Below are 22,671 nucleotides of genomic sequence, written 5' to 3' on the forward strand. Positions count from 1 at the left end.
ACAGTGGGTATCCCGATCAGAAATTAGCAGAGGGGCCAGAATCACGAGGAGCAATTAATTAACAGTTTTGAACGATGGGGAAGTAAAATCTGGATCTGATTCCCACGGAGCAACGCAATGCTCGGATGTGGATCAGAACACCTGGTGTATAATGACAGACCAAATTATTGTAAAAAAAAAGGTTAAAACCAAATATTAACACAAATCACTACATTTAAAAGTAACGAGTAACAAGAATAAAAAAAAAGGTTATATTGTCGAAGAATCGTAGTAAAGAAAACAGTCCGGTGCTAAATTGTTTTCAGTGATAAATTGTTAAAACATAACGGATGAATTTTCGACTACGAGAAAAGGAACAAATGTGGATATCGATTAAGCATACGAGTTTTAAAAATCAATGTTTTCTGTTGATGCAGGAGCTGCTGGAGTATAGCTTTACAATGAGAACACAGCTAAATAGAGCTGTACCTTCTTAATTTCTGCAATCTCTTTTTTTCTTAAAGTTTTGATGGAAAATTAGATATCAGTTTTGAATTATTTGGTACCGATTATTATAGGACATAATCTACAAACAGTAATGTACATATGAGATATTTATATTTTAATCAAATGTCAATTTTAGGTGTAATAGAAAATATGGTTGTAAATTAAAGTTAGATGCTGTTGAAGGTAGGGTTACTTTTGTATATTTATACATGCACCACTGAAGTCATATAATCTATATGAAATGAAATGCCTCGCTTACGTTTATATCGTAATATAGATTTTAAAAATGTACCTGAGTGTTAAGTTGGTATAAAGCTTCTAAGATGGAGAGGATTTTTTTTTTGGAGGGGGGGGGGAGGTGTTGATAATTATTACTTTGCAACACGATGCGGAGCTATAGTTTCAGTCGATAAACACGCCAACTTGAAATAATTACTTATCCCATTTAGATTCGGAGTGGTTGCTTTATGAAGTGACTTAGATACAGCAATAGCTATTGGTTAAAATGGGATAAAGAATTACAGTCTCTTCTCGTCTCCGATGCCGGATAATTAACTATGTGTATTTCAGTTCCGATCACTTTCATTAGTAATGATGTTCGTTTTATTATGCATATGTTACATACTATAATTCAATATTGAAATATCAAGTATTAATTAATACTAGCTTTGTTAATATGCAATATGCACGATTTGTTTAACTATGTTTACAAAAATTTATTATCTGCATTTTATAACTTCTGCCAATTTATTCACAACTCAAGAGAGGCACACCTTTCCAATACTAAATCAACATCCGCATGCACACATATTACCTTAAATTAGGATAGAGCAAAACAGTCCACAATTTTTTAGAGCTCAAACATGTTTCAAAATTAAAGTGGTCTCTTTCGTCACAGATTCAGACACTGCGATGGCCGCATATGTCAAATTGCCGGGGTAATGAAGTGTAAAAATGAGACGGAGGAAGACGTGTCTGTTGTTTCTTTAGTTTCTAGTTTTGGGAATATATTAATGCTGTTAAGTTCATTCATATATTTTTTTGTCGCTCTTGACACATGCTACATTTGCTTTGTTATTTGGAAAAACATAAGTAGTTTTTACAAATACCAAATGTTTACTAGTTGGGTAGACTGACCGTTAAAGTTTAATACTGAATAATGTGCTTTCTTAAAATATTTCGCTTTACATTAATTTTCTTGGTCATTAACAAAAAATTACTTGATGTTTACAAAATCCCTGTTTAAGTGCATTCTAATAACACTTTTGTATTCTAAGGTAGGAAGACGGAAGCCAGCACCGGCGTTGTAATTGGCTGTGTTGTAATACTTGTGTTGATATTGTTTGTTACAGTACCTGTAGTTTTATGGTATGTATGACAACCATATAGCTCTTTATTTATTTTTCACAAATTCCAGGACAGGATGAAATTAATCAAACAATTATTTGTTTTTTTATTTCAGCTAAACTAGTTCTGGTTCACCTAACATCTTCTCTTAAAATAAGAAAATAAATTACAAATAATATCGTTCTCCTTGTGCCGGTAATATTTAGAGTATGAATAAGTTCTTTGATCATTTGAGATATGAACTATTTTTGTGATGATAGTCAAGGAACAAACTAGATTACTTATGATCATTAGGATAGCTTTGAAATGTTTCACAATGAAATGAGTTTTCAAAAGTTCTAAGCATGTCAATTTACATCCTTTGTATCAGTACGTTTGTTTTTTATTGCAGGAAAACAAGCAGAAATATAACTTTCATACGCTTGAACATTAATAGTAAGTATAATTTATACCTATACTATGCAGTATGTCCAAAAAGGTCATGGGATGCCAAAACAAAAGAACGGAAATGTCCTCAAAAACTTAAAGGAGCTTTTTTTAAAATTAGTATTCGTATTAGTGTTTTATAGTTATGTATAGTTATTATAATACACAGATTTTTTTAAAAGGAAAGACAACAAACCATGCTCTTTTTATATGTCTATAAAAAATAAAACATTTTTGACTGCTGGTCAAGGGAAATAATTAAATGTCAAAAACATAAATTAATGTTATGGGCATATTATTATTATTTTTTTTATTAACAGCAAAGTAGAAAAAAATATGAAATAAAAGCATGTTTACGCCCTACATGTAAATATCATGTCTAAATAAGATATTATAAAATGCAACTTAAATGTAATAGAAATTGATAAGGTAAGACAATTCTTTGAATCGGTAATGCGTTTGTGATTTGTAGTTTGTAGTTTCATCATTGGAGAATTCATAGTAGAATAATCTGTTTCTTAGATAGAGATCAAACAAACGTTAGGGTATTCAATATATCTTTAAGAGTTCTGTATCAAACATAAGGTTAACCTCAAAAAGCACTTATAAAATATATGTGTGTTTGGCAAAAATGAGTTACCTATCGACCCCATAAACTCAAATCAAAATTAAAAAAAATATTGAATGTTAGTAATTATTTCAATGCGTTGCCAAACTTTTAACACCACATGTTTTTAGATTATGTAGGGGAAAAAGGGTAACAAATATGACAAAAAGACTATTTTCAGGTGTAAATGTTCTATATATTTTGAGTAAAATTAATATTGAAGAAATCACATACCAATGAATTGTGGGACTCTTTCAGTTACAGACAAGTAAACAGAGATTATTTCCCTAAAAATAAATTATTTCACAAATTAAATAAAAAATACAACAATAAAAAAACAATAAATGTTTATTTGAAAAAATTAGATTTATTTTAATTCACAGAATATTCTTTATAAGGTTAGGATAAACATAAATAAAGAAAAGAAAAAGAGTAAGAAAAAACAAGCATGCGAACTACATGTATTTATTGAATTAATCATAGTTTTATGATACAAACGTACAAAATCATTATAAAATATTTATGAGGAAAAGAGAACTAAGTTAACAAAAACAAAACATTACATCGAAAAACGAGGTTTGGTTTACCACAAACCCAGGTTCAACTCACTGTTTTTTTTCTTCTAAAAATAACCTGTACCAAGTCAGGAATATGGTAGTTGTTATCTAATAGTTCGTTTTGATGTATGTCATTATTTTATGTTGCACTTCAGTGTTTCTGTTGTTTTGTTGTTGTCCTCGGTTTTAAATTTAACCCAGATATGTTTTCTCTTTATAGATTTATGACTTTTAACAGCGGTATACTACATTTGCCTGTATTTATAAATCTGAAAATGATTTCAGATCCCCTTATATTTATTACTTGTCAATTAGGTTTGTATCCGTATTTTTTCCGATGTATTTTGATGGTAACATTTGAATAAATCATCTAAGAATACTTCTTTAACACATATTATCATTCTTTTCTTTCCAACAGGGGCACTTTTATTCTTTCAAGGTAAATCAAATTCATTAGAAATGACCACCGAGGACAATCATTATGCCTCCATCAGAATTTCGACAGTTGTAGAGAATTATAAAACTTCTCCTATGGAGACAAGTCGTATTCGATTTTTACGTCAGAATATTACCAATCAGCATCACCCTTTTCTGGTAGGTAATCACACGTCTACAAGATCAAATATGCATATATATTCTTTCTCCAAGCCAGAACTAAACAATTCAAGTCTTGACGAAGAGGTTTTTATTTGCAATATTGCATGTAAAACTCCTGAGAGTGCTGTGACTTCATTCAATGACCCAAGCCTAGAGCCAGAGGAAGTAACTCCCGGAGACAATACAGATGGATCTCAATGTGACAAGTATTCATTTCTGACTGATGAATCATTAAACGAGTTAAACAAAGATTCAATATGTTAGATGTTTTAGATCGTATTAGTAATGAATAACATGTCTGTGAAAATAATATAATAAAAGATGTTGAATCTCGATTTGTTTTACATTCGAAAACGTATTTACTTTTGGTATGTATAAAAAAGTGGTATGATTGCCAATGAGACAACTCTCCACAGGAAACCAAAATGACACAGACATTAACAACTACAGGTCATTCATAAACATATTTCGGTCGTAAATTTATAGACCTTATAGTTTTTCATAATACTTTCACTCAGTTGTTCAAGCTTGTTGTAATAATACATTTATCTCCATTAACAATTTTAGCCACGTTTACATGGCACGCATTTTCATATGTGACCTATAGCTGTGAACTTTACGTCGGAGAGTTGTCTAATTGGCAATCATACCACATCTGCATATTTTCATATGATATACATATTGATTTAAAACATGTTTTTAAAACTCAAATTTGTACGCACATACACATGCATATAGTTTTCTAATGGGTATAAACCTACATGACAGAACAACTGGAAGCAAAATTATATAAGCACAAATGCAAATAAATGGTGTACATTGGTTTGTGTTTTTTTGTGTGCATATGAAAGTAAAATTAGTTTGTTTATACATCTAACTACGAAAAAGCGGGTTGATCTTTGTGATATGTTCATCTGTCTGTACAAAAACTAAAAGCAAATAAAAACATCGCACCTGCGCCTTCGCGATAATGTTTTTAAAATGTGATCTATTTCTTATTGGACATATCATATTGAAATTATACAAAATTTCATTAGCTTTAAGTAGAAAAAAAATATGAACAATATTATGCTGAGGTTTCTTGAGTCAGTTTGAAAGCTTCAAACATACTTACATATTTTAACTTTTTCTATTTGACCAAATGACCTCTTTACATAAAAATTCATGACCCAAATATTTTCGGTTGTAAAGCCTCGGTCACACCTTACCGGATAGCACGAACGGACGCCTAACGGTTGAAAATAAAAGTTGTCCGTTGACAAAATAGTTATCCGTTGGGAGTCCGTTGATGTACTGAACGAATAAAACTGATGTGTAACGGATATACAACGTACGAGAAACGGAAACGTACCGGACAGAACGGATGTCGAACGTACATCCAACGGACTAGTACCGCATAAAACGGAAGCGTACCGGATAAAACGGAAAAATCAAAGGCGACAATAATAATACATGTATATCGCATAAATATTCAAAATGTTTCTGTGTAACTGGATTTGGTTTGTCCTTCAAAATTCCGCAAACGGGCAGTGTCTGGCCTGAATAAGAACTGCTTGATTGTTATGACGTGCCTATACTCTAAGATCGATTATGAATTCATGAACCTTAAGAAATCTGACATACCAATAATTGGCATTTCTCACGCGAAATTTTCAATTGGCATTTATCTGTTTCAGATCCGTTCATCATCCGTTTTATCCGTTATACGTCCGGTAGAAGTCCGTTTCTCATCCGTTCAACATTCGTTTTATCCGTTAAATGTCCGGTAGAAGTCCGTTGGTGAATTTATCTTCCACACCTCCAACGGATGTATAACGGACACGTAACGGATACAAAACGGAAACGAAACGGACGAGTACCGTACAACACGGACGCCCAACGGACGTTCAACGGACATTTTATCCGTTGGACGTCAGTTCAAAGTTTTGAACAAGCTCAAAATTTTCAACCGGACAGAACGGACGTCGACGGATAAAACGTACGCTTAACGGACATGCAACGGATATGGACGGACGTCTAACGGATAAGAATGGACGTCTAACGGACATGAACGGATTGAAAAAAAGTTATCTGTTAGGCGTCCGTTCGAGCTATCCGGTAAGGTGTGACCGAGGCTTTAATACAACCCTATCACCCCGTACTTGTGCTATTCGGGTATAAACAGGTAGAAATAAATAAGGTTCAGGCGTATTGAACATATTTGAAAGTAAAACACTGTACATACTTTGGAAAAACAATTGGCGACAATTGTGTCCTCAGGCCTAATCATATGTGTTTCAAGATGATAAACTAATTACTATAAAGGAGTACCACCTTATGTGGATAACCATGTAACGGTATATAATAGACATGGCCGTACTTTGGTTTACTTTTACAAATTGTGACTTGGATGGAGAGTTGTCTAATTAGCACTTATACCACATCTTCTTATATCTATAAAGAGTTTAAAGATTTTGATGTCTACTACGTCGAAGTTAGAACAGGAATAGAGATACTGACCCTTATCTTTTTTTTATATCACAGTCTCTACGAACAGGTTTATATAACTATACTACGCATGCTTTGATACTGAAATAAATACCGTATATAAATCGTGTGTCTGGATAATAACTGATAAATATTATATTATATATTTTACGACAAAAGAGATGATTTCATCTTATCAATTGTGAACTTTCATTTCTATGTAGCCACATTCCAACAGCGCCTGCATACGGAGTATATATCTTCCAATGATACGATATTCCCGAATGTCCAATCATGATTTCCTTCCAAGAGGCTTGCTGCTTACAAGGAAGCAATTAAACCAATAATTCCAAATGGTGCAGTTGAAAGCATCCTTTCGTAAATTTTATGGACGCCGTCACGAGTTAATTGACCGTTATGGAATATCCATATCACAATTCTTAGCGGATAATTTCCTAACGTCGTAACTAAAACCAAGTCCGTTTTTACGAATGAGACCTACCGAATTAGAATTGCTAACAGGTTTATCTTAAGGTTTTCCTCATTCTTTTTTTTAAAAGCTGATGAATGATTCAAAGAAAAAAAATATGTTTTCATTGAATACGTGTGTGAATTATATAAAAAGCGACTCATACCATTATATTGATTTTTAGCGAATAATATTACATTTTGTCTTATTGTATCATTAAATAGAAGATGTGGCATGATTGCCAATGAGACAACTCTTATTGTATTAGTTCATATATAAGTTACGACTTTTAAATGATAAAGGCTTCAAAAGTATTCCTCGTGTTTGAAAACCTTGTTTAAATATGAGTCATTTGGTCTCTGGACGATGGTTGTCTCATTTTCCACATTTTGTTTTATTTTAATATCAAATTATAATTGGATATACCTTTGTTAACGACAAGTAGCTGTTGATTTTACTTTCTCTTCATCGAAAAACGTATTTCAAAAGTATAATGATTAAATATGCCATAGATATATAAAAAAACACAAACACAAACTTATATTCTTTCTTTAGGAAACCATTATTTTGGAGGGCTGCTTCATTAGACGATATTTATAAGTTCAGGACAGCAAAATTATAGACCTTGAAATAATAGCAACAGGACTAATTCCAATGATGACTTGTACTAAGATGAGCATTACGACTGGTGACACATTTGGAGCAGAATCTCCACCCTTTCGGAATACCTGAGTTCACCCCAAGTTTTTGGTGGGGTTCATGTTGCTTAGTCTTCAGTTTTCTATGTTGTGTTGTGAACAATTTTTTGTCTTTTTCTTTTTGAGCCATGGCGTTGTCAGTTTATATTTAAATTAGGAGTTTACATGTCCCTCTGGTATCTTCCGCTCCTCTTTTGTTACAAAGAAATGGAAAGTTCACAAGTGTGAAGCTGAAATTATTTCTTTGGTCGTAAAATTTTGTTTTCAACCGAACTCATTGTCAATTTCTAGTTGTAAGTCATGATATATCAGACTGACTTAACTATATATGTTTTATACTTTTTTCGAGTTCGAAGGGATAGTTACGTTCAACAAAGTTGCCAAACTATTAATTATTAAGTGAAAGTACATTATCTAAATAGCGGAACGTGAAGTTAAAGGATAATGGCGTTGTCAGTTTATATTTAAATTAGGAGATTGCATGTTCCTCTGGTATCTTTCGCTTCTCTTTTGTTACAAAGAAATGGAAATGTTGTGTAAGATAAAATAAGAACAGGACGGATCTTCTTTTTTTTTAAATATCTTTCGTGAATGATGCCAGGTCTGTTATATTTCAATTTAACTTAAAAGCTGTGAACAGATGCGTGACACATGAATTTGTTTTTTGATTTGCATTGGAAATGCATAATTGGTTAAGAGTGACAAAAAGATGAGATAACACTCCTGAGAATGGTTTAAATTCTATTTAAAGGGCGAGTTGTCTTATCAAAAGAATGGAATTCGAAGAGAGTTTAGAGCATAATATTTTATTTTGTGATCAGTTTTTTTTATTTGAAAAAGAGGCGGAAGACATTAAAAGATTATAAGCTTAAGAAAAATGACAACACTATGACAAAATGACAAAAAAAAACACACACAACAGAAACAAGACAATGAATAGACGAACAAGCTCATAAAACACTACATTACATTAACATTACGGTAACATGAATTCCACTGACGAATAAACTCAGGTGCTCTGAAAAGGGTTGAGCGGTTCATATATTTGACACCTGTCGTGTAGTTCATGCAAGTAAAAATAAGGTGCTAAGCATGATTTGATATTATCACTATCAAACCAACAAATAGCAATTCAATAAGTGTACACACACAATGACATTGAAATAATTGTTTTTCATTTCAAGGCGAGTTTAAGACCATTGAATTATTTAGAATATCAAAGTTAAACAAACTATGTTTCAAAGATGATTATAAGTAAAACATTTTTTATTATATCCAGCCGAAAGTAATCAACAAGAAATTTTTCGTTGGTAAAAATAAAACTAACCAGATGCTCCACAGGGCGCAGCTTTATACGACCGCAGATGTCGAACACTGAACGGTTGGGGCAAGTATGAACACAACATTCAAGCTGGACAATAGTTGACACAGAATAGGTTTCTGACACAGAATGAATGTGGTCGAAAGAACTTATTTTTGTTTTGGCTTTTGAGCAATTTACAATGCTGTTGAATGTTAATCATCTCAAAAAAAAAATTGAAGAAATTTTCTTTTTAAATTCTGAAATCTGAAATGAGAAAAACAAATTGACCCCACCCCAATTTTTTTTTCACTTCCCCCTTTCCCTTATTCCAAAAATGATCTCAATTCAAATTTAACTTTGCAACAATAACTACTAATTTAAATACATCATAAAATATTAAAATATAAAATGTCATACAGTCATAGTAACTTCTAAAAAAATAAATGGGGAATGTGTCCAAAAGGACACAGATGATGCCTCCGCTAGCATATAACGTTATAAAGGGATATACATCAAGAACTGTAAAAGTGAAGCTGCCAAAAATTGATCTTAAACTGAGTTTAGAGGTAATAAGCATTATGTACACATTTCGTTAAATTTAGTTGAGACAAACGGAAACTAAAAAATCCTTTAATTTTTCCACTTTGTAAAGGGGCATAACCTTAGAATGGTAATCAAAGTACTTGTAATCACTGAATGGTAAGGATTGCTTTAATTTATCAGTTTGTAGAAAGTGAATATTGCATTGTATATTGTATATAGCATTTATTTAAGTTGATTCAACTTCTATTCTGGACAAAGAAAGATAACTCTAATTTATTGACTTGAAACTACAAAAACGTTTGTTTTTGGCCCTTTTTTGGCCCTTCATCCCTAAACTGTTTGCCCCATAACCCTTAAAATATATCTCAACCTTCTATTTATGGTATAAAACATTGTGGTACAATTTTAGAACAATTGAAATACTTATACACAACTTATTGTTCTGACACTAGATAAATTCTATTTTTGGGCCCTTCGGGCCCCTTACTCATAAACCTTAGGGACCATAACCCCCAAAATCAATTCCAAGCTTCCTTTTGTGGATAAAAACATTGTGTTAAAATTTTATTGATTTCTGTTTACTTTTGCTAAAGTTATTATCCGGAAACCATCCGTCTTCGGACGACGCTGATGACGACGACGACAACGACGCCGCCGACGACGACGTGATACCAATATATGGCCGCAAAATTTTTGCGGTCGTATAAAAACTTTTTCCGCTTTTGATGTTCAGTTCATCCAATGCTAAAAATGAAATATCATTAGGTATTTTGTCATAATTTCAGTAATGTAGTATGAATAATACAAGACAACTATATCATTGTTTGTTTTCTTATTCAAGACGACAGTAAATTCAAATTTAAGACATGGTACAAAAGCTACTTACCTTTATATATTATACAGAAAATTTAATAATATTGTTTTGTTTTATCATTGTGCTGAATATTTTCTAAACAAACTTTGTAAGTTTTTCCGTATTCCTTAACGACACCAGGATTCTTTTTATTGTATTCAAAAAAGTCTAAATCTACATCTTTCTGTTGAAGTGACAAGTGCCTATCGTTAGGCAAGTATTTGCAGTTTCTCACGATCTTGATGTGCTCTTTCGTTTCTTCTTCATTCAGGGCATCCTTTATACACAATTCTTTTAGTCCTAGCCGTCTTAACTTTGATGTATAAAAATTATCTGATATATAGGCAAAAACATAATTACATTTTTTAAGTACTGTTTCAATCTCAAAATCACTGTCATCCTCTTTCTTGTGGAAAATGTCCTCAAACATCTTGATATGTATACCGCTGTATCCCATTTCTTTTGATAACAATTCGAGATGAAACTTAAATGATTCCACTGCATTCTTTTTATTTTCTTCTTCTATGTGTAGAATAATGATGTCTGTTAAAGAGATAACAATTCAATCATGGTTATGGAAAACATTATTTATAAAAATTCTTCGCATGGTAGGAATAAAAATAAACGTTTTTGTAAGAACCATTTTTGAATGTAGCTGCAAAGGCAAATATGTTTGGAGTTTCATTCAAAGTTAAAAATATGAATGTTTCAAAACATATCAATATGTGATATTTAGTTTGTTTTCATAAATCTGAAGATTGTCAGTATATATTGGAGGTATTATATGATTTATAAGTCATCCCCCAGAACAAACATTACATAGTTTACAAAGACTTGATATTCTTAAATGATATACTAGTAATGTATTATGGAGAAGAAGGAATACTCGTATTTTGTACTTTGATCATATGGTTGATGGAAATGCTTAACATTTGTTGTGAACTTAATTGTTGTTCAATCTGTAAGACCTTTTATTAGAAATCGAGATGGAATAAACATCAGTCACATAAAAAAGGTAAATGAAATGGTTACAAATTACCAGGTATCCTGCAGTAGTTAACTTTTCAAAACTTCGTGTGGAATATGTTTAAATTAATAGTTAATAAATTTACAAAGGTCACGCTGATAATGACACAATAACTAAAGCATTTCTGTTTCAAAAGATTGACAAAAGTAGCTTTAGGTAAAACAATTGGGAATGTCTTCTTTTCAAACATATGCTCTTTAACAAAAAGTGTAACATTCTTTGGAGTCAAAATATAAACGAATTAATAGAAAGAAAACGGTATTTTTGGCTGTAAATCTATATACTTAAGAATACATCCATCGGCGATTTGTTCATAAAATTAGTATTAATAATCTTCTTATGTACCCAAGCCATATATCACCTTTAAAAAGAGGGTTCAATGTACTCGTTTTCACGCCAAGGATTAAAATAAAAAAATGCATCTTGCATCGATCAAGAGTGGTACAAATTTAGTATCCCATTGACGGTAGACTTTATGCGGAAAAATTAATGTTTACAAAAAATAAGCATTATGTGTATTTGTTGTGGTAATCAATGTGCTTTCCTCGCACAATTGGATGTTTTTCATGACCTTAAACAAGGCATTTATGTGTTTCCACTTTAAGCATGAAAAGCACTCTTTGATTAGACGATGTAGTTGATCTTTTATTTACGAAAGGTGTAAAGCAGTGTAAAGCATAGTCAATTCAAATATTTTGATATTACTGCTAGTAGTCCAGCAGATAGGTGAATAATTGTGCACTTTGTGTTAAAAGCATAAAATTTGGTAGAAACATAGTTTGAACCGTTCTAAACAAAATTAGATATAATTGCAAGCTTGATTTTATCCACTTCCGGTTTTATCATCAAAATGGCGGACATTTTTTCATTGCTAATTTTCATGATAAGCTGGTTTGCAGCTACGACTGCCTGTTTTTTACATATCATCTGTATCCTTTTGATGTCTAATCTTAGTTCTGTGTTAAGATGGCAGGCCTTATGCCATGTGGCATTGTTTTTTTTTTTGCATGGTACAAGGAAGACCACTGCCATCATATTGTGTATACAGATTGGTCATAGACGGTTAACATCGAAGTTCTTTGTATTTAACAAGATTTCCCGCCAAAGTAACATATCCGGAACCAATATTGATACACTTTAGGGGTGTAGGGCATTACAGCTATTCGTCTGTCATATTTTGACAAATTATACATTTAACATTGAGAATGGAAATTAGGAAGATGTCAAAGAGACAACAAACTGACCAAAGAGCAGACAACAGCTGATTGCAACAATTGTTGTTCAATGAAGCGAGAAATTCCCGCACCTGGAGGTGGTCCTCAGCTGGTCCGTATACAAAATTGTGTAATAGTTCAGTGAAAATGGATGTCACACTAAACTCCAAAACATATAAATGAACTTTAAATAAAGTCCAGCCAACCTCTACAACATTTGAGGAAGAACTACCTAGGCTTTGATCATCTGATGTCTCAATAAGTTTAAATCTTTTAGAGCTCATCTTTGAATTGTTATTTAGACTATTGATTTATAAAGTGTATGTCTATCTGCATTCAAATAATAATGAAACAATATTGTTCACCATATGAATTGAATTTTAATGGTCTCTAAATTATATATAAATATACTAAATAAATAAATGATTTGGAAAATACATTGAAGGTATAAAAAGTCATGAGAATTCCGAATGCAATTAGGTTATATCCGGGCACTCTGGTTCTAAACCTTGGTTCCATCTGGGTTTTCTGGTTCTGAACCTTGATTCTTTGGTTCGAAACCATGGTAACTGGTTCAACATCCGGGTTGTTTGGTTAAGGCAACCCAACTTCTTGGTTCCATCTGGGTTCTATTCTAGAATATTCTAATGTTCCCGTTGAACATAACAGAAGATAACCGCAAGTCTCCGAATAAAAAGGTAAAGTAGGTCAAAGACGCTAAAATTATTTTATAACATTAAACATTTTGGCATCGACGGTAAAGGAAACTATAAGGTATTTATCTTCTCATTTTAATTATTTTGATAAGGAAACTAGATAAAAATAAAGCATCGTATAGATTTTTAAAACAAACCGAAGTATACAGTACATCGAACATCCTTTTATTTAATTCAGTCATTTTGTTTTCTTTTGTTCCCTTTACTAATCCCTTATTTACGTAAATATGTCTAGACAGTGGCGGATCCAGAACTTTTCCTAAGGGGGGGGCCGCTCCATTTATGCTTCAATGATTCCCTATATAATCAACAAAATTTTTCCCACAATGGGGTGGGAGGGGGGGTTGGGGGGAGGGGGCGCCTATGCTAGAAGTTTTAAAACCACCCAATTAGGACATGTTGTTTATATGGCTAACGATATGTGCATCTAGTCACTTGACCAGTTGACGACTTGCATATATATTTGATTGCACATTTATTATCAAGTTCGACTGAATTTTTTTTAATGGCTTTTTAATAATGTCAGATTTTGAAAGAAATACATGTGATGTATATGTAAGAAATCTTTTTGTTCAAAACAGAATGTTAAAAGACATATAAAGGAAAGTTATGATCAATAAGTTGGTAAGCTTTCATTAGTTGGAAGAAAAGTTATAATAAAATATAATGAAATATATAATAATGTACAATAAATTTGTCAAATTTGATACTCATTCAGTCGTTGTGAAGGGCATGCATATAATCATTCGACCAAAAAAAAAGAAATCAAGATTAAGATTGAATATTTTTATAATAAAATTATGTGTACATGTGTTAATGACAGTGCTAGTGGGATGTGTATCACCAGCACAATAGTAAGAACTTCTGTGTTAGCGCCATGATTTAGGAACATAAAGAGTTACACGTACTAGTCCGTCTGTCCCGAACGTCCCATACAAACGGGTTCCGCACTTCTTACTTTAGTTTCCCTCAACCAAATACTACAAAACTTATACACAATATATGAAAGAAGCTGGTGCATGAGTGCCAATGAGAACTCTCCACAAGAGACTAAATGACACAGAAATTAACAATTATAAAATGTAGCCTAGGTCACCACACGGTCTTCAACAATGAGCAAGGTTCATACCGCAAGGTCAGCTATTAAAGCACCGACATGACAATGTAAAACAATTCAAACGAGAAAACAAACGGTCTAATTCATGTACAAAAAATAAACGAAAAACAAGATAGGCACGTGCATATAAAATGAGGCGCGGTTATAAATGTTAGAGGGATCACAACCCTACCCCTTATGGGGCATGAGTGCCAGTGAGAACTCTCCACAAAATACCAGATGACACAAACACTAACAACTATAGGTCATATACAGCTTTCAACAATGAGCAAAGTCAATACCGCATATAGTCATCAATAAAAGGCACTGAAATGACATTGTAAAACAATAATCAAACGAGAAAATAAACGAACAAATTTATGTACAAAAAATGAACCAAAAACAAGTATGTAACACATAAAAAACGACATTCATTGAATTACAGGCTCCTGACTTACCAGAAGCACATACATACCGAATAAGGAGGGGTTGAACATGTAAGCGGGATCCCCACCTTAACGCAAAATCAAATTTGAAATTTTTAAGTGTCACTTTTACCGTTCAAGAGTTATCATGTCCCTTTAAAAAATACAAGTACACACCCGTGATATCGCGGGTCCGTGACTGAATTAAAGTATATAACTATGCCTAAGCCTTATTTTAGTAATTAGTATTGTCATCTGATAAGTCGTGTCGATTATAAGATACACAGTTTTATCTGCTTTCAAATCTTTCTGTTTGAACCCGTCGACCTGGAACTTATCAGTTATTGGAAATATTAATTATTTGGAAAACAAAAGGTCCTGGCTATCCAGGAATGGAGTATTTTTTAATCAACAGCATTGTCCTATATTAGTTATCTTAGAAAGTCTTGCTGATTGCTGAATAAAACTACAATAGGCTCACGCTACCGGGCGACTTGGGCGAAGAAGTCGCCTTCCCGACCGTCACTTCGCTTTCCCCGACCCACAAAAGCGAAATTAAGTCGCCCTGTTCTTGACGATACTCGCTTTCAGTCGCTTCCGTCATTGGACATTTTCAATTTTTACCAAGTTGATGAAACATCATTTTTTTATTGATAATTAAAGAAATTCAGACATATTAAAAGGATTCATTATCTTTAGAAAAGAGGTTGAATCTTTGTCTTCGCAGTGTGTAGAAGGTTATTTGATAAAAATACAACTTTTTATCACTTCATGCATTTTCGCAAGTTCCGGTTCTTGTTACTCGAAAACGTACATCAACCTAAATTTCGGCGGCAAAATAAGTTTGTTACTTCATTTAAACGTGATAAAAGTTGCCTCCAGTAAATGTTTAATCCATTTATTGCATTAAAAACGTCATGTTCCTTTTCAAATAACTTGTCAAACATCGTTTATTTTTGTAAATTTTCTTGCATTCGTCCGCCATTGACCGATTTCTAAACTACGGATCTGAACCGGACCAGCTATGACCGAAATCCGTACTTTTACAATAATTACTACGGACGCACGGACGGAACAGCTGACAGAAGAATATTGATCCCAAAGGGGAAAATTACGCATTCCACACACATTAAGAGACTTTTGGTTACATCTAATTGATTGGTGTATATAATTCCCTATATTTTTTATGGATTGTTTCAAACTATTGATTAAAGTTGCTTAACTCTGAGACTATTATACTAATTTCAATATATTATGGCCCAGCTTAATAACTTTTATATTTTTTTTTATGAGAAACACTGAATTTCATACACAAGATAATTTTTAATTAAATTGTAATAATGATATATTATAATTTCTTTACATTTTTTAAAATATTTTTTTTTTAGTGCTAGATATTTAGTTGGAATAAGCTTCTCACAAGAACCTTAGTAAAACTTAAACAACTTTTAATTTCAAATGTTACTTTAATTGTATTTTTTTTTACTCAGATATGAATTGAACAATATAAAAAGAACATTATTTACATATGGCCCTTTATACTATTGTAAAATCCAAACATTGTAGCGCACCGCGCGAATGAGCACTTCTCTTTCAAATCTCACCACTTCTCCCTATCAGTTTCAAAAAGAGAAGTCACTTCTCCCTATAATTCTGAAGTAGTGTGAGCTTTAATAAATAAATAAATAAGGGAACAATTTGACAATGATCGAATTTAGTAGTGTCAGTCCTTTGATTATGACCGGTGTATATAGCAAAATCCTAAGTACACCGTTTGGTGGTGTGCCTGTCAAATGCGGAACGTACAGATAAGGTAATAGCTGAATATACTATTTGTATCGGTATCGGATTCGACCCGGAACTTGTTAATTATTGGCAATATTAATTATGCTGGAAACAAAAGAGTCTGGAGTGGTGTAATTTTTAATCTACACCATTGTCCTATATAAGTTATATATAGAGTTGAATTCTTTGATTTGTCGTTTTTACCCGATGACGGCTGACAAATTGGACCTCGTAATTTTAGTATTATAGATAAGAAGTGCTGACTCTTTCGTTTCCTTTCTCTTAAATAAGTCTGACTCAATCAAATGTTAGGAACCTTATACGCGATTCACATTACCCCATAACACAGATCTATGAAGCTCAATATTGGGTCCCGATGGCGTCACTGTTCATGATTTTTTAGATGTAAAAAGTTGTGGTACGAGTACCAATGATACAAATGTCAACCCGGAGCCTTGAGATAGGAAAACTGCTAAATCTAGTGTTTCCGTTCTTTAACTTTAATTTGCCTCAGCCAAATGTTTTGAAACTTATTCACAATGCTTATGGTCACAAAACGGTCAAAATTACGCGAATCCTGCAGCTATATGTGGACGTTTCCTATTTTTTTTCACAAGCAGGGGCATCTGTGATTAATAGACATATTCTACATTTATTTCAGTAATCAGCTTATTTACTTCCATTGAATTCTTTTTTAAATAGAATTAACTTGCACATTTTTTTTCAGGATCTCGGTGCAGTTTGGTAACAGACAGTGATATTTCAAGTTAAATGTGACCAACTTAACAAAGTGTTTCACTAGATTGAGCTCTCTGTCTTAGTGTACTTTAATGGTTCTTAGCATTGAGTTCACTCTATTGATATGCGTATATCTTCTGTGTGAATTTTTATGATGTAAAAGCAGACATTCCATACCTACATGTCCATGAAATGAAATCTAAGGTAAAATGATTGAAACATTTTGAATTATCTATCACAACTGGCAGCACACGATGCTACTGAAGCAGTAAATTTTCTTACTTGATATTCACGGAAATTAAAGGATTTAGTTTCATCTGAACCAAACATTCTTAAAAATTGAGAATGGAAATGTGGAATGTGTAAAAGAGACAGTAACAATGTCAAAAGAGCAGAAAGCAGTCAAAGGCCACTTATGAGTCCTCATAGCTGACTATGCGGTGTGGACTTTGCTCATTGTTGAAGGCCGTACGGTGACCTATAGTTGTTAATGTCTGTGTCATTTTGGTCTTTTATGGATAGTTGTTTCATTGGCAACCATACCACATCTTCTTTTTTATATCTTCAACAAAGCGAGAAAATCCCTCGACCAGAGGCGGGCTTCGGATGGCCCTTAACAAAATGTATACCAGTTCAAACTCCAAATTATAAAATAAACTTACAATTAAAAACATATAAGACTAACAAAAACCAGAGACTCCTGACTTGACGTCTTGAGGTAATCATACCAAGAGACACATCCAATATGCAAATGTCAAGAGTCAAAAAGTCATAGTCTGGTCAAGAGATCCTTGTAAAAAAAACCAAAGCGGATTTTGATAAAAGGGTCATGGTGGTACACAAAACTAACAATATATCTTATGTATCTAATATATCTTAGAAGATGTGGTACGAGTGCCAATCATGCAGTTAATTCTCCATTTAATTCAAACAAAATATACAAGTTTTACATTGAGGGCAAAGGTCAAGCTTACATGAAGTTTCTCGTGCCAATAGACTCATCATCTTATGACAATACATCTACATGCCACGTATTCAGAAGCAAGGTCAATTGAAAATTATATTTTGAGGTCAAGGTAATATACCGAGGAACACACTGCAACATGATGACACACCCATCATGCATACATGTAGGTCAGGAGTCAAAAAGTCAAAGTCTGATCAAATGTTCCATGTAAAAAATACACACAGCAGTCTTGCACGAAAGCTCATCATGGTACACGTAACAATGTCTTATGTCATGATGCACTACACATGCAAAATATAGAAAACCTAGCGCAGAGACAGAAACACAAGACATATAACTAAACTCAATTGAATGGTACTTGTATTGCAGGTCACTACAATTGCCTTCAACAAAGAATATAAACTCTCGCAACAATGCAAAGTTAACCCCGTCTTTTACTAAAGTTTGAGCAGGATTCTTTGCAACGATCATCTTAACACATATAATTGAGAATCGAGTCGTGCAGTTATGTCAAGAAATTAAAACGGTAAGATTAGACTATAAAACAGTAAAAACTAGCCTAAGGGTTTACCATTAATTTTTAACCCAACCATATGATAGTACTATGGTAAACTTATGGAAACACATGATACAGTCATGAAATTAAATATTTGAAATAGTATGACCAGAACAATACAACACAGAGTTGTAAACTAAAGAAACTGATGATACATACCCAATGCACAAATTAGGAACCGTAGTTTTCATTCAATTTTTTTTATCTAAAATGTACGCTTGGGTTAAACAATCGAAATTAACACTATATTTATATAAACGATCAATCTTGTAAATAAATAAATAAATACATGATTCTATTACATCCTTCTCCCTTTTTGCAAATTAAAAGTCGATATTTTTCTTGAATTTTAACAAGAAATTTTGACCGGAAATTGACCAAACGTCACCTAATTGCTGCTTGAACAATACTGAAAACCAATTAATGTGATTCAGATCAATTAAAACATCAGGTCTTGTAGTTAAAACTAAACAAAATTGAGAAAGAATTAAGAAAAGTTTAAATTTTAACATGCATCCGCCATTTTGGATTTAACCGGAAGTTAAGTATATTACCAGCTTGCCTTCATATCTTAAATTAAAGAGTATAGATAAAAGTATGCTTGAGCAAAATTTGGTGCTTTTAACACGAAGTGCACAATTCCTTCATATATTGCACCTATCTGCTGGACTATAATAGATTATAAAGATTGTGATTGAAAATTTTGATAAATCTTTCTTGAAATTTTGAGAATCACTTCTGGTTGACACTGGTGATTAAATATACCTCTTCAAAATATTCATGAATGCCATCGATTAGTGAAGAAAGAAAGGCGGTAGGTACTTTAAATCGCTGTAAAGTCAAACATCTTGACGACCAGGCTTTTTTGTTCGTAACACAGATGGTTGTAAAGTTTAGGTTTTAATCAAAACTAGAGGCCATAAAGAGTCTCTGTCGCTGAAATAAGTTTATATACAACTTCAAACATGGAAACCCTTGAACATTGTGGAATACAATAGAATTAATGACATAAAAATCTATTTATGGGTGATAATTTTTCCCATTTATAGTTTCTCTGAAGTATTTAGCTTTGCCCACAAAACGGAAAAGTGTTAACAGTTATCATTTTAGAGCAATCACTCCTATAAAGGTTCAACTAACACTTTATTTGTAGATCTTATCCTGCTATCTAAAGGGTCTTTCTATTTACTTTAGTTTTCAAGAAAACCGGCGAAAGCTAAAAATGTGGAAAAATCTTTATTTAAGACCAATACCTCACATTAAGAGTCAAATGACGTAGTCAACCATTTGACTTATATGTAGATCTTGATTTGCTGATAATGTTTGTTCATTTAAGTTGTTTTAACTATTATTATAGTTGTTTAATGTAGTCATATTCGAAAAACAAAATATGGCAAATATTGTCATTACAGGGCAAAAACTCGAAAAAGGATTCGCTCGATGATTTTGTTCATGATGTCTTATGTGTAGATCTAATCTTGGTTTAAAGTAAAATAAAATAAAAAAAGGTAATACATGTTATTAAAGGTCAATACTCAAATAAGACAATTTTGACCACTGAATCTTTATATATAAGAAGATGTGGTATGGTTGCTAATGAGACAACTCTCCTTCCAAGTCACATTTTGTAAAAGTAAACCAATATAGTTCAAAGTACGGTCTTCAACACGGAGCCTTGGTTCACAACAAACAGCAAGCTATTAACGCCCCTAAAATGTTTAAAACCATTCAAATGGGAAAACCACCGGTCCTATTAATATAAAAAAAAAGAGAAACGAGAAACACTTATAATTTGTTTTCTACCTGATGTTCAGTAGTTGTCGTGTTACCACATCACCGAACGACAACTACTGGACATCAGGTAAAAGAAAATAATTTTGTAGTAAGGTATACATTATAAATGGAGAACGGAAATGTTTTTTTACAAAATAGATAATTTTGTTGTTCATAGTACGAGAACAGAAGTACAAATCAATAGTCATACCAAACACTTATTATAGCTGGTATATATTAAAAAATAGAGAGATGAGATATAACACTGAAAAATTAAACATTCGATAACAAAAAAACAATTACTTATTGAATCAACAGGTCAAATTAACACGAAAGTACAATTGAGGGTACTCGCAGTTTCTGAAAGCTAGTTAAAAGCCAAATACAAAATAAAAAATCATGCATCAGAGACTAAAATCAACAAAAACACATTCCATGGATTTAGTATTTTAACGTCATAAACAGTCAAAGAATTGTTCAATGTAAAAAAAAAAATCAAAACAAATCGACCAGCTGTAAGAAAGTTAGTAGTTAACCTCTATATAGAAAAATATAATTACACCTCCCGTTTGAAAAGAATACACATGTAGTTAAGTTTTAGTTTGCCGATGACAAAATCGATATTTGTGCCAATGTTAACTATAATCAAAGATCTTATTACAAAATTTAATAAGTTTGTTTAAAGGTTCGATGAGTTTACACGGATCACATAGTGATTTTTGCACCTCTATGTTGATATGAATTATCATCGATATGGTCGTAATTATAAATTAAATCTTTACAAAACTTTTAATTTGTTTTTAATACTAAGGCTCGAACGGATGCCTAACGAATAACTTTTTTTCAATCCGTTCATGTCCGTTAGACGTCCGTCCATATCCGTTTCATGTCCGTTTAGCGTACTTTTTATCCGTCGACGTCCGTTCGATCCGGTGGAAAATATTGAACTTGTTCAAACTTTGAACGGACGTCCAACGGATGAAATGTCCGTTGAACGTCCGGTAGTCGTCCGTTTTGTACGGTAATCGTCGGTTTCGGTTCCGTTTTGTATCCGTTACGTGTCCGTTACACATCCGTTGGAGGTCTGGATGATAAATTCACCAACGGACTTCTACCGGACGTTTAACGGATAAAACGGATATTGAACGAATGAGAAACGGACTTCTACCGGACGTATAACGGATAAAACGGACGATTAACGAATCTTAAACAGATAAATGCCAATTAAAAATTCGCGTCTGAAATGCCAATATTGGTATGTCAGATTTCTCAAGGTTCATGAATTCTTATTATTCATAATCAATCTTAGAGTAAGGGCACGTCTTCACAATCTAGTAGCTCTTATTCAGGCCAGACGCTGTCCTTTGGTTGCATTTTGAAGAACAAACTAAAACCAGTTACACAGAAAGTCAAACACTTTGAATATTTATGCCATTTACATGTATAATTATTGTCGCCTTAAATTTTTCCGTATATCTTGTTCATCCGTTTTATCTGGTACTCTTCCGTCAGGTGTGCGTTTTATGCGGTACTCTTTCGTTGGATGTACGTTCGACATCCGTTCTGTCCGGTACGTTTCCGTTTCTGGTACGTTGCATATCCGGTGCGTGTCCGTTATGCATTCGATCCACGTCCGTTTTATTCGGTCAGTACATCAACGGACTCAAAACAGGTAACAATTTTGTTAACAGACAACTTTTATTTTCATCCGTTGGTCGTCCGTTCGTGCTATCCGGTAAGGTGTGTTCGAGGCCTCGCGGATAGCTCGAACGGATGCCTAACGGATAACTTTTTTTCAATCCGTTTATGTCCGTTAGACGTCTGTTCTCATCCGTTAGACGTCCGTCCATATCCGTTGCATGTCCGTTAAGCGTACATTTTATCCGTAGACGTCCGTTCTGTCCGGTTGAAAATTTTGAGCATGTTCAAAACTTTGAACGGACGTCCAACGGATAAATTTCCGTTGAACGTCCGGTAGGCGTCCGTTTTGTACGGTACTCGTCCGTTTCGTTTCCGTTTTGT

The 22,671-nt window shown here is 33.0% G+C and overlaps 2 protein-coding genes across 5 annotated transcripts in view; one reads left to right on the forward strand and one right to left on the reverse strand.

The window, feature by feature from the left end:
* LOC139517441 (alpha-2A adrenergic receptor-like) overlaps positions 1-22,671 on the forward strand; it is a 541,200-nt gene that overhangs the window by 404,208 nt on the left and 114,321 nt on the right. The window lies entirely within an intron of this gene.
* Positions 8,902-22,671, reverse strand: part of LOC139517440 (uncharacterized) — a 76,086-nt gene continuing 62,316 nt past the window's right edge. For 3 of the 4 annotated variants that reach the window (XM_071308468.1, XM_071308472.1, XM_071308470.1), the window contains one exon: positions 8,902-10,895. In XM_071308468.1, coding sequence (XP_071164569.1) covers positions 10,408-10,895 — 488 coding nt within the window. In that variant the 3' untranslated portion in view covers positions 8,902-10,407. The remainder of the gene's footprint in view (positions 10,896-22,671) is intronic. The other variant, XM_071308469.1, reaches the window with a different exon arrangement.

Source organism: Mytilus edulis, chromosome 3, assembly GCF_963676685.1.
Source record: "Mytilus edulis chromosome 3, xbMytEdul2.2, whole genome shotgun sequence".
Taxonomy (NCBI): Eukaryota; Metazoa; Mollusca; class Bivalvia; order Mytilida; family Mytilidae; genus Mytilus; species Mytilus edulis.